The sequence below is a fragment of the Littorina saxatilis genome, linkage group LG16, assembly GCF_037325665.1.
Source record: "Littorina saxatilis isolate snail1 linkage group LG16, US_GU_Lsax_2.0, whole genome shotgun sequence".
Classification (NCBI taxonomy): Eukaryota; Metazoa; Mollusca; class Gastropoda; order Littorinimorpha; family Littorinidae; genus Littorina; species Littorina saxatilis.
The window spans coordinates 32,811,587-32,831,776 of record NC_090260.1 but is presented as its reverse complement, the minus strand read 5'-3'; the positions used below and the strand labels follow the sequence as shown (position 1 = coordinate 32,831,776).

Genomic DNA, 20,190 nt, shown 5'->3' with positions numbered 1-20,190 from the left:
TTTTTGATGGAGTATGGCTGCTGTTGTCACCGGGTATGCTCTTTGGAACCTCTGCGTACCCATATCAGTTTTATGGTGCTTTTTCAGTTATAGCTCTAAAATCTTAACCCACATTTGACTTACGCTTTGCCTCAAAAGGTGATTCTTGTGCTTTGGGCACTGGTTACACTGTAATACAAGGGATATACAATCTACAAAAAAAGGGTTAAGTGCCCAGCTGAGTTGAAATATAGATTGGTGCGTTTGAGATTTCAATCATTTTGAACCTGTGTTTTGGTCTCACCCAGCAGGGCACTTTCTCATATATGTCGTGTCCTATTCACAGAATTGCTGAATACGCAGAATCAGCAACATTTTTAAGCATTTTGCATAATCGGCAGGACTTTAAATGTAAATGCGTAAAGGCTTCTAAAACTTTACCATTCTGCTAAATCGGCAGCCAATCTTTGGCTTTTTGTGTCACCAAAACATTGCGTTTGCATTGCTTAATAGCTCCAAGTAGGCATATTACTGATTTGTATGGGCGGTGTTGATCTGAGTGGTTATAGTGTGGGTGTGTGGCTGCTTGTGGTGAATGCTGAGACTGTGTATGCATTTATGTGTGGGTGTTGGTGTGTGTGTATTTATGTGTGGGTGTTGGTGTGTGTGTGCTTTTAAAAGAGAATTTTAACATTTTTCATCTGACATTTTTAGGCTACACTGTGAAGAAGACAGGAGAGACAATCCAGAAAGGATGCAGTGATCTCCCCTCCCTGCCAGATGGCCTGACCATCAACATGCGTGGCCTGGGTGGACATTCTGGTATGCCTATGTGTGTGCTCGTGTGTTTGTGTGTGTGTGTGTCTGTGCGTGCACGCATGCGTGTGTGTGAGTGTTTGTAAGTGCGTGCACATAAACATCTATCAAATGCAATATAAACTAAATGATCACAATTCAGTTGTTGATAGATTGAACTTTGATGATGACACTTTTTTTCAGAAGGAATGAGCTTTAAGGTTACAAACTTTCTCTTTGAACCTTCTATATTGAGCATCAAAGAGACAATAACATTGTTACCTGAATTTCAATCAATGAGTCTTATATCGCGCATATTCCGTGGGTACAGTTCTAGGCGCTCTGCAGTGATGCCGTGTGAGATGAAATTTTATACGGCCAGTAGATTGCAGCCATTTCGGCGCATATTTACCTTTCACGGCCTATTATTCCAAGTCACACGGGTATAGGTAGACAATTATTAACTGTGCCTAAGCAATTTTGCCAGGAAAGACCCTTTTGTCAATCGTGGGATCTTTAACGTGCACACCCAATGTAATTTCAGGCGAGCTGGGTCCATTCCTCGACTGTCCTGCCATTGTCACCGACAGCTCCAGCCAGCGTCTTCTGACCCTCACCTTGGAGAACGTCTTTGACATTTGTGGCAGTCTTCAAGGTCAAAGTGAGTGGCTGTTGTATTGTTTGTTTGTTTGTTCGTTCATTGGCTGAAACTCCTACGGCTATTACGTGTATGACCGTTTTTACCCCGGCATTTAGGCAGCCATACGCTGCTTTTGGGGGAAGCATGCTGGTTTTTTGTGTGTGTCTATAACCCACCGAAATCTGACATGGATTACAGGATCTTTTCCGTGCGCACTTGGTTTTGTACTTACGTGTACACACGAAGGGGGATAAGGCACTAGCAGGTCTGTACATTAGTTGACCTGGGAGATCGAAAAATCTCCACCCTTAACCCACCAGGCGTGCGGCCGCGGTTGGGATTTGAACTCATGACCTTCCAATTAAATGGCCGATGTCTTATCCACTAGGCCACTGCGCCCGTATTGTTTGTGTCCAAGAAAGAAAGTCAGGCGATGTGGCGCAATGTTTGGTTTAGAATTCTTGTTTTTGTGATTGATTTGTGTGTGTGTGTCTAAATTGTGTAGGGTATGGTGGAAGCGTGCACTCACCCTTCCTTACTCTCACCTCCTTTTAAGACTCCCGAAAATCTGAGAAAATTGGGTCTAATCAGAATTTAGAATTTGAAATCGGAGGATTTAAATTGACAGTTGCTTTGAACCGGAAAAAAAGGCTGAGAAAATATTCCAAACAGGGAAGTCTTGAAGTCGTTGGAGAGGGGCTGGGTCTTTGTATATAGGGGGGAGGGGTAGAGTCACGAGAAGTGTGAGAGGGGTGTGTGTGGTGATTACAGGGGGGTGTACGGGATGGTGGTGGGGGGGGGGGGGTGGTGGTGGAGAGATGGGGGGGGGGGGGGGTGGTGGTGGAGAGATGGGGGGGAGGGGGGGGAGCAAATTTTTCTGTGTTTCCAATCTCTTGAACCAACTTGACAGTCTGAATCTATCCAATATTTCAGAGGACGGAAAATGTGTTCTATCCAGCAAAGACTGGAACCACATCACAGGGGCAGACAAGAACCAGTCCACTCCATCCTGGCTGCAGGTAGGTTTTTAATATTTGTGTGACAGGGTGACGCAGTTAGTCTCCCTTCACAGCAGCATCTCTGCATTGACAAAGCTAAGTTGTCTGTCTGTCTTAAGGGGAGACACCACAGTGATAAAAGTGATTGATGGTAGCTCGACGTTCCTGTACCTAACCTTACCTTACCTAAACTTACCTAACCTTACCTTACCTTACCTTACCTTACCTAACCTTACCTTACCTTACCTTACTTTACCTTACCTTACCTTACCTTACCTTACAATACCTTACCTTACCTAACCTTACCCAACCTTACCTTACCTTACCTTACCTTACCTTACCTAACCTTACCTTACCTTACCTAACCTTGCCTTACCTAACCTAACCTTACCTAACCTTACGTACCTTACTTGCTAATGCCTTGCCTTGCCTTACCTTACCTTACCTTACCTTACCTTACCTTACCAAATACCTTACCTTACCTTAGATTTATTTTTACAGGTGGCAGAGAGTCGCAGCAAGGGTGTGTACCTGAGCAACCTGCCTGGCAACTCCACCAGTCAGCGTCTGGAGGCACTCTTTGATAGTGAGGCTGACTGCAACATTGACGAGGTTTTCCTTGAAAAGGTAAACTGAGATTTTTATTTTTCCATCCTGTTGTTTTGTCTTTTCATCCTGTTGTTTAGTCTTTTCATCCTGTTGTTTAGTTTTTTCATCCGGTTGTTTAGTCTTTTCATCCTGTTGTTTAGTCTTTTCATCCTGTTGTTTTGTCTTTTCATCCTGTTGTTTAGTCTTTTCATCCTGTTGTTTAGTCTTTTCATCCTGTTGTTTAGTCTTTTCATCCTGTTGTTTAGTCTTTTCATCCTGTTGTTTAGTCTTTTCATCCTGTTGTTTTGTCTTTTCATCCTGTTGTTTTGTCTTTTCATCCTGTTGTTTTGTCTTTTCATCCTGTTGTTTAGTCTTTTCATCCTGTTGTTTAGTCTTTTCATCCTGTTGTTTAGTCTTTTCATCCTGTTGTTTAGTCTTTTCATCCTGTTGTTTAGTCTTTTCATCCTGTTGTTTAGTTTTTTCATCCGGTTGTTTAGTCTTTTCATCCTGTTGTTTAGTTTTTTCATCCGGTTGTTTAGTCTTTTCATCCTGTTGTTTAGTCTTTTCATCCTGTTGTTTTGTCTTTTCATCCTGTTGTTTAGTCTTTTCATCCTGTTGTTTAGTTTTTTCATCCGGTTGTTTAGTCTTTTCATCCTGTTGTTTAGTCTTTTCATCCTGTTGTTTTGTCTTTTCATCCTGTTGTTTAGTCTTTTCATCCTGTTGTTTAGTCTTTTCATCCTGTTGTTTAGTCTTTTCATCCTGTTGTTTAGTCTTTTCATCCTGTTGTTTAGTCTTTTCATCCTGTTGTTTAGTCTTTTCATCCTGTTGTTTTGTCTTTTCATCCTGTTGTTTAGTCTTTTCATCCTGTTGTTTAGTCTTTTCATCCTGTTGTTTAGTCTTTTCATCCTGTTGTTTAGTCTTTTCATCCTGTTGTTTAGTCTTTTCATCCTGTTGTTTAGTCTTTTCATCCTGTTGTTTTGTCTTTTCATCCTGTTGTTTAGTCTTTTCATCCTGTTGTTTAGTCTTTTCATCCGGTTGTTTTGTCTTTTCATCCTGTTGTTTAGTCTTTTCATCCTGTTGTTTAGTCTTTTCATCCGGTTGTTTTGTCTTTTCATCCTGTTGTTTAGTCTTTTCATCCTGTTGTTTAGTCTTTTCATCCTGTTGTTTAGTCTTTTCATCCTGTTGTTTAGTCTTTTCATCCTGTTGTTTTGTCTTTTCATCCTGTTGTTTAGTCTTTTCATCCTGTTGTTTAGTCTTTTCATCCTGTTGTTTAGTCTTTTCATCCTGTTGTTTAGTCTTTTCATCCTGTTGTTTAGTCTTTTCATCCTGTTGTTTTGTCTTTTCATCCTGTTGTTTAGTCTTTTCATCCTGTTGTTTAGTCTTTTCATCCTGTTGTTTAGTCTTTTCATCCTGTTGTTTTGTCTTTTCATCCTGTTGTTTAGTCTTTTCATCCTGTTGTTTAGTCTTTTCATCCTGTTGTTTTGTCTTTTCATCCTGTTGTTTAGTCTTTTCATCCTGTTGTTTAGTCTTTTCATCCTGTTGTTTAGTCTTTTCATCCTGTTGTTTAGTCTTTTCATCCTGTTGTTTAGTCTTTTCATCCTGTTGTTTTGTCTTTTCATCCTGTTGTTTAGTCTTTTCATCCTGTTGTTTAGTCTTTTCATCCTGTTGTTTAGTCTTTTCATCCTGTTGTTTAGTCTTTTCATCCTGTTGTTTTGTCTTTTCATCCTGTTGTTTAGTCTTTTCATCCTGTTGTTTTGTCTTTTCATCCTGTTGTTTAGTCTTTTCATCCTGTTGTTTAGTCTTTTCATCCTGTTGTTTAGTCTTTTCATCCTGTTGTTTAGTCTTTTCATCCTGTTGTTTAGTCTTTTCATCCTGTTGTTTAGTCTTTTCATCCTGTTGTTTAGTCTTTTCATCCTGTTGTTTAGTCTTTTCATCCTGTTGTTTAGTCTTTTCATCCTGTTGTTTAGTCTTTTCATCCTGTTGTTTAGTCTTTTCATCCTGTTGTTTAGTCTTTTCATACTGTTGTTTTGTCTTTTCATCCTGTTGTTTAGTCTTTTCATCCTGTTGTTTTGTCTTTTCATCCTGTTGTTTTGTCTTTTCATCCTGTTGTTTTGTCTTTTCATCCTGTTGTGTAGTCTTTTCATCCTGTTGTGTAGTCTTTTCATCCTGTTGTTTTGTCTTTTCATCCTGTTGTGTAGTCTTTTCATCCTGTTGTTTAGTCTTTTCATCCTGTTGTTTAGTCTTTTCATCCTGTTGTTTAGTCTTTTCATCCGGTTGTTTAGTCTTTTCATCCTGTTATTTAGTTATTTCATCCGGTTGTTTAGTCTTTTCATCCTGTTGTTTTGTCTTTTCATCCTGTTGTTTAGTCTTTTCATCCTGTTGTTTAGTCTTTTCATCCTGTTGTTTAGTCTTTTCATCCTGTTGTTTAGTCTTTCATCCTGTTGTTTAGTCTTTTCATCCTGTTGTTTTGTCTTTTCATCCTGTTGTTTAGTCTTTTCATCCTGTTGTTTAGTTTTTTCATCCGGTTGTTTAGTCTTTTCATCCTGTTGTTTAGTTTTTTCATCCGGTTGTTTAGTCTTTTCATCCTGTTGTTTAGTCTTTTCATCCGGTTGTTTAGTCTTTTCATCCTGTTGTTTAGTCTTTTCATCCTGTTGTTTAGTCTTTTCATCCTGTTGTTTAGTCTTTTCATCCTGTTGTTTTGTCTTTTCATCCTGTTGTTTAGTCTTTTCATCCTGTTGTGTAGTCTTTTCATCCTGTTGTGTAGTCTTTTCATCCTGTTGTTTAGTCTTTTCATCCGGTTGTTTTGTCTTTTCATCCTGTTGTGTAGTCTTTTCATCCTGTTGTGTAGTCTTTTCATCCTGTTGTTTAGTCTTTTCATCCTGTTGTGTAGTCTTTTCATCCTGTTGTTTAGTCTTTTCATCCTGTTGTTTAGTCTTTTCATCCTGTTGTGTAGTCTTTTCATCCTGTTGTTTAGTCTTTTCATCCGGTTGTTTTGTCTTTTCATCCTGTTGTTTAGTCTTTTCATCCTGTTGTTTAGTCTTTTCATCCTGTTGTTTAGTCTTTTCATCCTGTTGTTTTGTCTTTTCATCCTGTTGTTTTGTCTTTTCATCCTGTTGTTTAGTCTTTTCATCCTGTTGTTTAGTCTTTTCATCCTGTTGTTTTGTCTTTTCATCCTGTTGTTTAGTCTTTTCATCCTGTTGTTTAGTCTTTTCATCCTGTTGTTTAGTCTTTTCATCCTGTTGTTTTGTCTTTTCATCCTGTTGTTTAGTCTTTTCATCCTGTTGTTTAGTCTTTTCATCCTGTTGTTTTGTCTTTTCATCCTGTTGTTTAGTCTTTTCATCCTGTTGTTTAGTCTTTTCATCCTGTTGTTTTGTCTTTTCATCCTGTTGTTTAGTCTTTTCATCCTGTTGTTTAGTCTTTTCATCCTGTTGTTTTGTCTTTTCATCCTGTTGTTTAGTCTTTTCATCCTGTTGTTTTGTCTTTTCATCCTGTTGTTTAGTCTTTTCATCCTGTTGTTTTGTCTTTTCATCCTGTTGTTTAGTCTTTTCATCCTGTTGTTTAGTCTTTTCATCCTGTTGTTTAGTCTTTTCATCCTGTTGTTTTGTCTTTTCATCCTGTTGTTTAGTCTTTTCATCCTGTTGTTTTGTCTTTTCATCCTGTTGTTTAGTCTTTTCATCCTGTTGTTTTGTCTTTTCATCCTGTTGTTTAGTCTTTTCATCCTGTTGTTTAGTCTTTTCATCCTGTTGTTTAGTCTTTTCATCCGGTTGTTTTGTCTTTTCATCCTGTTGTTTAGTCTTTTCATCCTGTTGTTTTGTCTTTTCATCCGGTTGTTTTGTCTTTTCATCCTGTTGTTTAGTCTTTTCATCCGGTTGTTTAGTCTTTTCATCCTGTTGTTTTGTCTTTTCATCCTGTTGTTTAGTCTTTTCATCCTGTTGTTTAGTCTTTTCATCCTGTTGTTTTGTCTTTTCATCCTGTTGTGTAGTCTTTTCATCCTGTTGTTTAGTCTTTTCATCCGGTTGTTTTGTCTTTTCATCCTGTTGTTTAGTCTTTTCATCCTGTTGTTTAGTCTTTTCATCCTGTTGTTTAGTCTTTTCATCCTGTTGTTTTGTCTTTTCATCCTGTTGTTTTGTCTTTTCATCCTGTTGTTTTGTCTTTTCATCCTGTTGTTTAGTCTTTTCATCCTGTTGTTTTGTCTTTTCATCCTGTTGTTTAGTCTTTTCATCCTGTTGTTTAGTCTTTTCATCCTGTTGTTTAGTCTTTTCATCCGGTTGTTTTGTCTTTTCATCCTGTTGTTTAGTCTTTTCATCCTGTTGTTTAGTCTTTTCATCCTGTTGTTTTGTCTTTTCATCCTGTTGTGTAGTCTTTTCATCCTGAAATGTTTTGTCTTTTCATCCTGTTGTTTTGTCTTTTCATCCTGTTGTGTAGTCTTTTCATCCTGTTGTTTTGTCTTTTCATCCTGTTGTTTTGTCTTTTCATCCTGTTGTTTAGTCTTTTCATCCTGTTGTTTAGTCTTTTCATCCTGTTGTTTAGTCTTTTCATCCTGTTGTTTAGTCTTTTCATCCTGTTGTTTTGTCTTTTCATCCTGTTGTTTAGTCTTTTCATCCTGTTGTTTTGTCTTTTCATCCTGTTGTTTTGTCTTTTCATCCTGTTGTTTTGTCTTTTCATCCTGTTGTTTAGTCTTTTCATCCTGTTGTTTTGTCTTTTCATCCTGTTGTTTAGTCTTTTCATCCTGTTGTTTTGTCTTTTCATCCTGTTGTTTTGTCTTTTCATCCTGTTGTTTAGTCTTTTCATCCTGAAATGTTTTGTCTTTTCATCCTGTTGTTTTGTCTTTTCATCCTGTTGTTTTGTCTTTTCATCCTGTTGTTTAGTCTTTTCATCCTGTTGTTTTGTCTTTTCATCCTGTTGTTTAGTCTTTTCATCCTGTTGTTTTGTCTTTTCATCCTGTTGTTTTGTCTTTTCATCCTGTTGTTTTGTCTTTTCATCCTGTTGTTTAGTCTTTTCATCCTGTTGTTTAGTCTTTTCATCCTGAATGTTTTGTCTTTTCATCCTGTTGTTTTGTCTTTTCATCCTGTTGTTTTGTCTTTTCATCCTGTTGTTTTGTCTTTTCATCCTGTTGTTTTGTCTTTTCATCCTGTTGTTTAGTCTTTTCATCCTGTTGTTTAGTCTTTTCATCCTGTTGTTTAGTCTTTTCATCCTGTTGTTTAGTCTTTTCATCCGGTTGTTTTGTCTTTTCATCCTGTTGTTTAGTCTTTTCATCCTGTTGTTTAGTCTTTTCATCCTGTTGTTTAGTCTTTTCATCCTGTTGTTTTGTCTTTTCATCCTGTTGTTTAGTCTTTTCATCCTGTTGTTTTGTCTTTTCATCCTGTTGTTTAGTCTTTTCATCCTGTTGTTTTGTCTTTTCATCCTGTTGTTTTGTCTTTTCATCCTGAAATGTTTTGTCTTTTCATCCTGTTGTTTTGTCTTTTCATCCTGTTGTTTAGTCTTTTCATCCTGTTGTTTTGTCTTTTCATCCTGTTGTTTAGTCTTTTCATCCTGTTGTTTTGTCTTTTCATCCTGTTGTGTAGTCTTTTCATCCTGTTGTGTAGTCTTTTCATCCTGTTGTTTAGTCTTTTCATCCTGTTGTTTAGTCTTTTCATCCTGTTGTTTAGTCTTTTCATCCTGTTGTTTAGTCTTTTCATCCTGTTGTGTAGTCTTTTCATCCTGTTGTTTTGTCTTTTCATCCTGTTGTTTTGTCTTTTCATCCTGTTGTTTTGTCTTTTCATCCTGAATGTTTTGTCTTTTCATCCTGTTGTTTTGTCTTTTCATCCTGTTGTTTTGTCTTTTCATCCTGTTGTTTTGTCTTTTCATCCTGTTGTTTTGTCTTTTCATCCTGTTGTTTAGTCTTTTCATCCTGTTGTTTAGTCTTTTCATCCTGAAATGTTTTGTCTTTTCATCCTGTTGTTTTGTCTTTTCATCCTGTTGTTTTGTCTTTTCATCCTGTTGTTTTGTCTTTTCATCCTGTTGTTTTGTCTTTTCATCCTGTTGTTTAGTCTTTTCATCCTGTTGTTTAGTCTTTTCATCCTGTTGTTTAGTCGTTTCATCCTGTTGTTTAGTCTTTTCATCCTGTTGTTTTGTCTTTTCATCCTGTTGTTTAGTCTTTTCATCCTGTTGTTTAGTCTTTTCATCCTGTTGTTTAGTCTTTTCATCCTGTTGTTTTGTCTTTTCATCCTGTTGTTTAGTCTTTTCATCCTGTTGTTTTGTCTTTTCATCCTGTTGTTTAGTCTTTTCATCCTGTTGTTTTGTCTTTTCATCCTGTTGTTTTGTCTTTTCATCCTGAAATGTTTTGTCTTTTCATCCTGTTGTTTTGTCTTTTCATCCTGTTGTTTAGTCTTTTCATCCTGTTGTTTTGTCTTTTCATCCTGTTGTTTAGTCTTTTCATCCTGTTGTTTTGTCTTTTCATCCTGTTGTGTAGTCTTTTCATCCTGTTGTGTAGTCTTTTCATCCTGTTGTTTAGTCTTTTCATCCTGTTGTTTAGTCTTTTCATCCTGTTGTTTAGTTTTTTCATCCTGTTGTTTAGTCTTTTCATCCTGTTGTGTAGTCTTTTCATCCTGTTGTTTTGTCTTTTCATCCTGTTGTTTTGTCTTTTCATCCTGTTGTTTTGTCTTTTCATCCTGTTGTTTTGTCTTTTCATCCTGTTGTGTAGTCTTTTCATCCTGTTGTTTAGTCTTTTCATCCTGTTGTTTAGTCTTTTCATCCTGTTGTTTAGTCTTTTCATCCTGTTGTTTAGTCTTTTCATCCTGTTGTTTAGTCTTTTCATCCTGTTGTTTTGTCTTTTAATCCTGTTGTTTAGTCTTTTCATCCTGTTGTTTAGTCTTTTCATCCTGTTGTGTAGTCTTTTCATCCTGTTGTTTTGTCTTTTCATCCTGTTGTTTTGTCTTTTCATCCTGTTGTTTTGTCTTTTCATCCTGTTGTTTAGTCTTTTCATCCTGTTGTGTAGTCTTTTCATCCTGTTGTTTAGTCTTTTCATCCTGTTGTTTAGTCTTTTCATCCTGTTGTTTAGTCTTTTCATCCTGTTGTTTAGTCTTTTCATCCTGTTGTGTAGTCTTTTCATCCGGTTGTTTAGTCTTTTCATCCTGTTGTTTTGTCTTTTCATCCTGAAATGTTTTGTCTTTTCATCCGGTTGTTTTGTCTTTTCATCCGGTTGTTTTGTCTTTTCATCCTGTTGTTTTGTCTTTTCATCCTGTTGTTTTGTCTTTTCATCCTGTTGTTTAGTCTTTTCATCCTGAAATGTTTTGTCTTTTCATCCGGTTGTTTTGTCTTTTCATCCTGTTGTTTAGTCTTTTCATCCTGTTGTGTAGTCTTTTCATCCTGAAATGTTTTGTCTTTTCATCCGGTTGTTTAGTCTTTTCATCCTGAAATGTTTTGTCTTTTCATCCTGTTGTTTTGTCTTTTCATCCGGTTGTTTTGTCTTTTCATCCGGTTGTTTTGTCTTTTCATCCGGTTGTTTTGTCTTTTCATCCTGTTGTTTTGTCTTTTCATCCTGTTGTTTTGTCTTTTCATCCTGTTGTTTTGTCTTTTCATCCTGTTGTGTAGTCTTTTCATCCTGAAATGTTTTGTCTTTTCATCCGGTTGTTTAGTCTTTTCATCCTGAAATGTTTTGTCTTTTCATCCTGTTGTTTTGTCTTTTCATCCTGTTGTTTAGTCTTTTCATCCTGTTGTGTAGTCTTTTCATCCTGAAATGTTTTGTCTTTTCATCCTGTTGTTTTGTCTTTTCATCCTGTTGTTTAGTCTTTTCATCCTGTTGTGTAGTCTTTTCATCCTGAAATGTTTTGTCTTTTCATCCGGTTGTTTAGTCTTTTCATCCTGAAATGTTTTGTCTTTTCATCCTGTTGTTTTGTCTTTTCATCCGGTTGTTTTGTCTTTTCATCCGGTTGTTTTGTCTTTTCATCCGGTTGTTTTGTCTTTTCATCCTGTTGTTTTGTCTTTTCATCCTGTTGTTTAGTCTTTTCATCCTGTTGTTTTGTCTTTTCATCCTGTTGTTTTGTCTTTTCATCCTGTTGTTTAGTCTTTTCATTCTGTTGTTTAGTCTTTTCATCCTGTTGTTTTGTCTTTTCATCCTGTTGTTTTGTCTTTTCATCCTGTTGTTTTGTCTTTTCATCCGGTTGTTTAGTCTTTTCATCCTGTTGTTTTGTCTTTTCATCCGGTTGTTTAGTCTTTTCATCCTGTTGTTTTGTCTTTTCATCCTGTTGTTTAGTCTTTTCATCCTGTTGTTTTGTCTTTTCATCCTGTTGTTTTGTCTTTTCATCCTGTTGTTTTGTCTTTTCATCCTGTTGTTTTGTCTTTTCATCCTGTTGTTTTGTCTTTTCATCCGGTTGTTTAGTCTTTTCATCCTGTTGTTTAGTCTTTTCATCCTGTTGTTTAGTCTTTTCATCCTGTTGTTTTGTCTTTTCATCCTGTTGTTTTGTCTTTTCATCCTGTTGTTTTGTCTTTTCATCCTGTTGTTTAGTCTTTTCATCCTGTTGTGTAGTCTTTTCATCCTGTTGTTTAGTCTTTTCATCCTGTTGTTTAGTCTTTTCATCCGGTTGTTTTGTCTTTTCATCCTGTTGTTTTGTCTTTTCATCCTGTTGTTTTGTCTTTTCATCCTGTTGTGTAGTCTTTTCATCCTGTTGTGTAGTCTTTTCATCCTGTTGTTTTGTCTTTTCATCCTGTTGTTTTGTCTTTTCATCCTGTTGTGTAGTCTTTTCATCCGGTTGTTTAGTCTTTTCATCCTGTTGTTTAGTCTTTTCATCCTGTTGTTTAGTCTTTTTATCCTGTTGTTTTGTCTTTTCATCCTGTTGTTTTGTCTTTTCATCCTGTTGTTTTGTCTTTTCATCCGGTTGTTTAGTCTTTTCATCCTGTTGTTTTGTCTTTTCATCCGGTTGTTTAGTCTTTTCAACCTGTTGTTTTGTCTTTTCATCCTGTTGTTTTGTCTTTTCATCCGGTTGTTTTGTCTTTTCATCCGGTTGTTTAGTCTTTTCATCCTGTTGTTTTGTCTTTTCATCCTGTTGTTTTGTCTTTTCATCCTGTTGTGTAGTCTTTTCATCCTGTTGTTTTGTCTTTTCATCCGGTTGTTTTGTCTTTTCATCCGGTTGTTTAGTCTTTTCATCCTGTTGTTTTGTCTTTTCATCCTGTTGTTTTGTCTTTTCATCCTGTTGTTTTGTCTTTTCATCCGGTTGTTTTGTCTTTTCATCCGGTTGTTTAGTCTTTTCATCCTGTTGTTTTGTCTTTTCATCCTGTTGTTTTGTCTTTTCATCCTGTTGTTTAGTCTTTTCATCCTGTTGTTTTGTCTTTTCATCCTGTTGTTTAGTCTTTTCATCCTGTTGTTTTGTCTTTTCATCCTGTTGTTTTGTCTTTTCATCCGGTTGTTTAGTCTTTTCATCCTGTTGTTTAGTCTTTTCATCCTGTTGTTTAGTCTTTTCATCCTGTTGTTTAGTCTTTTCATCCTGTTGTTTAGTCTTTTCATCCTGTTGTTTTGTCTTTTCATCCTGTTGTTTTGTCTTTTCATCCTGTTGTTTTGTCTTTTCATCCTGTTGTGTAGTCTTTTCATCCTGTTGTTTAGTCTTTTCATCCTGTTGTGTAGTCTTTTCATCCTGTTGTGTAGTCTTTTCATCCTGTTGTGTAGTCTTTTCATCCTGTTGTGTAGTCTTTTCATCCTGTTGTGTAGTCTTTTCATCCTGTTGTGTAGTCTTTTCATCCTGTTGTTTTGTCTTTTCATCCGGTTGTTTTGTCTTTTCATCCGGTTGTTTAGTCTTTTCATCCTGTTGTTTTGTCTTTTCATCCTGTTGTTTTGTCTTTTCATCCTGTTGTTTTGTCTTTTCATCCGGTTGTTTTGTCTTTTCATCCGGTTGTTTAGTCTTTTCATCCTGTTGTTTTGTCTTTTCATCCTGTTGTTTTGTCTTTTCATCCTGTTGTTTAGTCTTTTCATCCTGTTGTTTTGTCTTTTCATCCTGTTGTTTAGTCTTTTCATCCTGTTGTTTTGTCTTTTCATCCTGTTGTTTTGTCTTTTCATCCGGTTGTTTAGTCTTTTCATCCTGTTGTGTAGTCTTTTCATCCTGTTGTTTAGTCTTTTCATCCTGTTGTTTAGTCTTTTCATCCTGTTGTTTAGTCTTTTCATCCTGTTGTTTTGTCTTTTCATCCTGTTGTTTTGTCTTTTCATCCTGTTGTTTTGTCTTTTCATCCTGTTGTGTAGTCTTTTCATCCTGTTGTGTAGTCTTTTCATCCTGTTGTGTAGTCTTTTCATCCTGTTGTGTAGTCTTTTCATCCTGTTGTGTAGTCTTTTCATCCTGTTGTGTAGTCTTTTCATCCTGTTGTGTAGTCTTTTCATCCTGTTGTGTAGTCTTTTCATCCTGTTGTGTAGTCTTTTCATCCTGTTGTTTAGTCTTTTCATCCTGTTGTTTAGTCTTTTCATCCTGTTGTTTAGTCTTTTCATCCTGTTGTTTTGTCTTTTCATCCGGTTGTTTTGTCTTTTCATCCGGTTGTTTTGTCTTTTCATCCGGTTGTTTAGTCTTTTCATCCGGTTGTTTTGTCTTTTCATCCTGTTGTTTTGTCTTTTCATCCGGTTGTTTTGTCTTTTCATCCGGTTGTTTTGTCTTTTCATCCTGTTGTTTTGTCTTTTCATCCGGTTGTTTTGTCTTTTCATCCGGTTGTTTAGTCTTTTCATCCGGTTGTTTTGTCTTTTCATCCTGTTGTTTTGTCTTTTCATCCGGTTGTTTTGTCTTTTCATCCGGTTGTTTTGTCTTTTCATCCTGTTGTGTAGTCTTTTCATCTTGTTGTTTAGTCTTTTCATCCTGTTGTTTAGTCTTTTCATCCTGTTGTTTAGTCTTTTCATCCGGTTGTTTTGTCTTTTCATCCTGTTGTTTAGTCTTTTCATCCTGTTGTGTAGTCTTTTCATCCTGAAATGTTTTGTCTTTTCATCCAGTTGTTTAGTCTTTTCATCCTGAATGTTTTGTCTTTTCATCCTGTTGTTTTGTCTTTTCATCCTGTTGTTTAGTCTTTTCATCCTGTTGTTTAGTCTTTTCATCCTGTTGTTTTGTCTTTTCATCCTGTTGTGTAGTCTTTTCATCTTGTTGTTTAGTCTTTTCATCCTGTTGTTTTGTCTTTTCATCCTGTTGTGTAGTCTTTTCATCCTGTTGTTTAGTCTTTTCATCCTGTTGTTTTGTCTTTTCATCCGGTTGTTTTGTCTTTTCATCCTGTTGTGTAGTCTTTTCATCTTGTTGTTTAGTCTTTTCATCCTGTTGTTTAGTCTTTTCATCCTGTTGTTTAGTCTTTTCATCCGGTTGTTTTGTCTTTTCATCCTGTTGTTTAGTCTTTTCATCCTGTTGTGTAGTCTTTTCATCCTGAAATGTTTTGTCTTTTCATCCGGTTGTTTAGTCTTTTCATCCTGAAATGTTTTGTCTTTTCATCCTGTTGTTTTGTCTTTTCATCCTGTTGTTTAGTCTTTTCATCCTGTTGTTTAGTCTTTTCATCCTGTTGTTTTGTCTTTTCATCCTGTTGTTTAGTCTTTTCATCCTGTTGTTTAGTCTTTTCATCCTGTTGTTTAGTCTTTTCATCCTGTTGTTTTGTCTTTTCATCCTGTTGTTTAGTCTTTTCATCCTGTTGTTTAGTCTTTTCATCCTGTTGTTTTGTCTTTTCATCCTGTTGTTTAGTCTTTTCATCCTGTTGTTTAGTCTTTTCATCCTGTTGTTTAGTCTTTTCATCCTGTTGTTTTGTCTTTTCATCCTGTTGTTTTGTCTTTTCATCCTGTTGTTTTGTCTTTTCATCCTGTTGTTTTGTCTTTTCATCCGGTTGTTTAGTCTTTTCATCCTGTTGTTTTGTCTTTTCATCCGGTTGTTTAGTCTTTTCATCCTGTTGTTTAGTCTTTTCATCCTGTTGTTTAGTCTTTTCATCCTGTTGTTTAGTCTTTTCATCCGGTTGTTTTGTCTTTTCATCCGGTTGTTTTGTCTTTTCATCCTGTTGTTTTGTCTTTTCATCCTGTTGTTTTGTCTTTTCATCCGGTTGTTTAGTCTTTTCATCCTGTTGTTTAGTCTTTTCATCCTGTTGTTTTGTCTTTTCATCCTGTTGTTTTGTCTTTTCATCCTGTTGTTTTGTCTTTTCATCCGGTTGTTTAGTCTTTTCATCCTGTTGTTTTGTCTTTTCATCCGGTTGTTTAGTCTTTTCAACCTGTTGTTTTGTCTTTTCATCCTGTTGTTTTGTCTTTTCATCCGGTTGTTTTGTCTTTTCATCCGGTTGTTTAGTCTTTTCATCCTGTTGTTTAGTCTTTTCATCCTGTTGTTTAGTCTTTTCATCCTGTTGTTTAGTCTTTTCATCCGGTTGTTTAGTCTTTTCATCCTGTTGTGTAGTCTTTTCATCCTGTTGTTTAGTCTTTTCATCCTGTTGTTTAGTCTTTTCATCCTGTTGTTTAGTCTTTTCATCCTGTTGTTTTGTCTTTTCATCCTGTTGTTTTGTCTTTTCATCCTGTTGTTTTGTCTTTTCATCCTGTTGTGTAGTCTTTTCATCCTGTTGTGTAGTCTTTTCATCCTGTTGTGTAGTCTTTTCATCCTGTTGTGTAGTCTTTTCATCCTGTTGTGTAGTCTTTTCATCCTGTTGTGTAGTCTTTTCATCCTGTTGTGTAGTCTTTTCATCCTGTTGTGTAGTCTTTTCATCCTGTTGTGTAGTCTTTTCATCCTGTTGTTTAGTCTTTTCATCCTGTTGTTTTGTCTTTTCATCCTGTTGTTTTGTCTTTTCATCCTGTTGTTTAGTCTTTTCATCCTGTTGTTTAGTCTTTTCATCCTGTTGTTTAGTCTTTTCATCCTGTTGTTTAGTCTTTTCATCCTGTTGTTTTGTCTTTTCATCCTGTTGTTTAGTCTTTTCATCCTGTTGTTTAGTCTTTTCATCCTGTTGTTTAGTCTTTTCATCCGGTTGTTTTGTCTTTTCATCCGGTTGTTTTGTCTTAAATTTCTCTGCTACTGTTATGTACTATTTTGAGTGTTTGTTGTGTTTGTGTTTGTGTGTGTGTGTGTGTGTGTGTGTGTGTGTGTGTGTGTGGTGCATGAGTCTTGTGTGTGTGTGTCTGTCGATCTGTCTGTCTGTCTGTGTGTGTGCATGCGTGTGTTTGTGTGCGTGCATGTATGCATGTATGTGTGTGCATGTAATAGTTAAACCTACCTTGGTGACAACCTCTTCATATTCCCCACCTGCCCACAACGATCTACCAAAAGGATCCCAGAAGAGTCTAATCTCTGTGTAATTCACTTTTCTATACCAACCACCTGCATGGCTATCATGACCACATTTGGTCAGTTCTTTGAATGGTCATTATAGGCAGGTTTGATTGTACTATAATATATATTTCACATACAATGTCTGAAATTAAGCTATGATCAAGCTAGGAGTTGTGTGTATTTGGTAGTCTCTTTAAAATCGTTTTGATAAATAACAAGTAGCAGTTAGCGAAAAAAAAACACCTTATTTTCTAGTGTAATCTTTAGCTCTGTTGTGACGGTGTGTGTGTTTTTTTGTGGATTTTTTATTTTTATTTTGAAATGATTATTTAAATGTATTTTATTGTTTGTTACAGGCTGTTTGTTCTATCTTGAAATGTCTGTCACTTCAAGTTATAAACACTTGTTATACTGAAGGCTTTGGGTAGTTTTTGTTGTTTTTTTTCCCCATGAAAATGTATAGGACCCAGTGACAAAGAACAACACCAGCTGTGCATGGGTGCTGTTCAGCGACGAGGCGTCCCCCGACAGGGGTCAGAGCAATGACTTTCTACCACAGTTGGTCACTTTAAGTTGGCGCTTTTTATACTCTGCAAGGCTTTGAGTAATTGTTGATGTGGTGTGGGTTTTTTTCCCTGAAAAGGACCCAGTTACGAAGAACAACACCGGCTGTGCATGGGTACTGTTCAGTGACGAGGCGTCCGTCGACAGGGCAATGACTTTCTACCACAGCGGAGCAGTAAGTGAATTTAATCCAGCTTTTCTATTGTCCAAACAGACAGGCGCAATAACTTAGTGGTTGAGATGCATGTCTGCCTTTACTTATTTTAGTTTTTTTGTTCATTTACATTTTAATTTCTTTTTTAATACGATAAGTATCCTTTGATGTGGATGGTTTATACAGTTCAAATCCCGGCAGTTCCTGAGGGGTTAAGGGTGCAGATTTTTTCTTTGTCCCAGGTCAACTTATGTGCAATCCCCACTAGCGCTTATCCCTTTTTGTTGTACACGCATCCATCCAAGCACAAGACCAGTTTACACTTGCAAAAGATTCTGTCATCCATGTCAGAGTTAGTTAATGGTGGATAACAGAAAAATGAAAATACTCAGTATACATCCCCCGAAAGTAGAACATGACTGCCTAAAGTGACCATGCATTCAGTAAAAGCCCACTCGTTCAAAACATTAATTAGGTGTTTGTGGAAAGGCTGAACGCAGAACAAATAAAACAAAGTATTATTTTTATACTCCAGGCTTTGAGTAATTGTTGTTGTTTTTTTTCTCCTGAAAACAAAATGTTTTAATACAAAAGTATTAATTGTCTAAAAAAGTGCAATTTGCATGTGTGTAAACAGATGTTTTAAACCAGTTGCTCCTATTTCTGAAAGGATGTTTTGCATTAGTTGTTTATGTTGCTGTTATTGTAGTTGTTTTTGTTTCAATAATACTGTTTCACCCAGTTGTCAAAATGCAAAGCCTTGGCTAATACTGTGCCGTCATGATTCCTTCTGCAGGCACAGGTGTTTGGGACGGCCTTCACAGTGTCCAGAATAAAGGTCACTATTGAGGAGAGTGGGTCCTCTGATGCCTCCGCCAAAGCAAGGTACAGAGATGTTTTTGATGCAGTGGGACCTGGAAGTGTACTCGTGTTTATATATACTGAAAGGCATAAATTCTGCAAATAGTGCATTGAACGATTTTGCTCCCAAGCGAAAATCAGATTGAACCTGTAATTTGTAGTTGACATCTTCAGTGTTGGAGCAAATGTTTCACGCTGTCGGGTGCGCTTTGCAGTATTGCTGATCCAGCCACAGCTCACTGTGCTAATAAAGACAATGGGCTGAACGGGAGACAATAACGTAAAAAAGATAGTGTATGGCCCTATGAAATGCAACTGGCTGTTTGGCTGTATCAGATATCGCAATCATGCCACGACTTGATGAAGGAGAGAGACAGCAAGCGATTGGGATGCTTAAAGCTGGCCAAAGCATTGAACGTGATGAACACTGAACGTTTTCCGAAATCATTGCGCTTGGACTCAGTCACTTTTTTTGAAAAATTGTCATTTCATGATGTTCTATTCAAAATCAATTAAGCGAAGGTTTATAAACACTAAAATGGCCAATAAATAAAATATTCAAACATTGAAAACATTCACCACTGAGTTGATTTTTTGTGATTTTTTAAAGTTCCGTTTGCGGAATTTATGCCTCTCGGTATAGTTTGTAGTGCTGTTTGAGATACATCTTTTAGATTTGTTCTGTCTTCTGTAAATATGTAAGTTTTGTTTTCTCATCTACTTTGTGCATGTGACATACATGTAAAGAGGAACTGGATCTGGGTTTTTGGTCTCGATAGTAGGTATAGCTTTAAATTGTCAAGAAGCTGTGAGAAACTAAGTAACGTACTGTGTTTGTGTTTATGTGTGTGTTCATGGGCACATGTTGATGCGTGCATTTGTGTGTGTGTATTTACGTGTGTCAGTGTGTGTATGCTTGTGCGTGTATACCTTAAATGCACATTTTTCTGCATGTGTTCATGTTCTAGTAGGCTCAGGAAGGGTAAACACAGTGCCTGTCTTTTTAATGCAAATAATAATAGTAAACGCTTATATAGTGCGATCCACAGAATATTTCTGTGCTCTCCAGGCTTCACAACAAATCTTAGTAAGTACCATGTTTGAATAGTTTGTTCAGACTGTAAACGCTTTATGTACCTTTTTGATATTTTACACAGACAAGAGGTGGCGGCAAGGCAGCAAGCACGCGCAGCAGAGGACAGAGCTCACCGACAGCTGATTCAGCAAAATGCTGAAGAAACCTGGAAACGACATGCCTACCGCCTCGCACACCCTGCCTATGCTGATGGTCGCATTTGGTAAAGGAAAGGGTCACGGAGCTGTGACCTGTACTGACATTATCAAATGATAGCTCGGTCTGTAGGATTAGGTTATGTCGCTTGGTGGGTTGAAGGTTATGAGAAGGAAATGTGATATGTAAATCGTACTAAGACTTGCATACCAATGAACACTGTGATCTGTATTTGTTAAGCTTTTTCAACTGACAGGTGTAATTATCCGTAGTAAGGACTTTCGTTTGATTAGGTTCATGGTTTGCTTTAAGATTTATGGTTTAAATTCAGGCTGCACCTAGTGGGTTATAAAGGATGGAGATTATTCCAATCTTCCAGGTCAAATTATGTGCAGACCAGCTAGGGCCTTATATGGGTGGTTTTCAAAAAAGTAAGAATTTTCTTGTCCCTGTACTTTCATAAAATCTTACCAATAAACGTATCAGTATTTCTCGATGCAAATTGTTTTATCGTAAAGAGCAACCATTGTACAAGAAGTGGGGTCTAACTTTTTTTTATCAAATATTGCTTTTGATTATTACTATTGTCCATACAATATCGAGTGGGTGGCTAAAAATAGCTGTCCCACGTAAAACATGGTAAACTTGAACTGTCCATAAAATTCTTGAAAAAAAATTCAGGCTGTCCAGAAAAATTATTTTTAAGGTTATTTATCCATGAACTTTACATTTCAAATTCTATTTACCCCTTTCTGCCAACAGAATGACAGAAAAAATAAACTGAAGATGAAAAAATCATTGTCCCACGGTTTCATGTCAGTGGTGTTACCATCACACAAGTTTGGTGGAAAACATTGGTTTCCCCCCTTGCTATCCATCTTTATATTCGCTGAGAGCTCCTTCCCTTTACCCTCCATAACTTGAATGCAGAGAAAGCCGGCACTGTGAGCTGTGGACCATTTACAAGCCTTTGGAAGCGAAGCAGGTAAGGGTATGTTTGTAAATATTGTCAGTGGTGTTACTAGGTGCAGTTGCAATAAAACACACTCAGGGGAGAAACTGATAGCTCAGTTAGTGGTATTAGTAAACCACTTCCACATGGTGCAAGAACTTTGGATCACGCATGCTTGGGGGAGCAGTCATTATTTTTTAAACTTCATTTT

General features: G+C 36.8%; 1 protein-coding gene across 1 annotated transcript in view; it reads left to right on the top strand.

Moving 5' to 3' along the window:
• Positions 1-20,190, top strand: part of LOC138950866 (uncharacterized) — a gene marked incomplete in the record, with an annotated part of 55,404 nt that overhangs the window by 32,383 nt on the left and 2,831 nt on the right. The window contains 7 exon segments of the mRNA XM_070322576.1: positions 694-801; positions 1,319-1,435; positions 2,348-2,433; positions 2,914-3,039; positions 16,861-16,956; positions 17,732-17,820; positions 18,954-19,283. Of these exon segments, the coding sequence (XP_070178677.1) occupies positions 694-801; positions 1,319-1,435; positions 2,348-2,433; positions 2,914-3,039; positions 16,861-16,956; positions 17,732-17,820; positions 18,954-19,098 (767 nt within the window).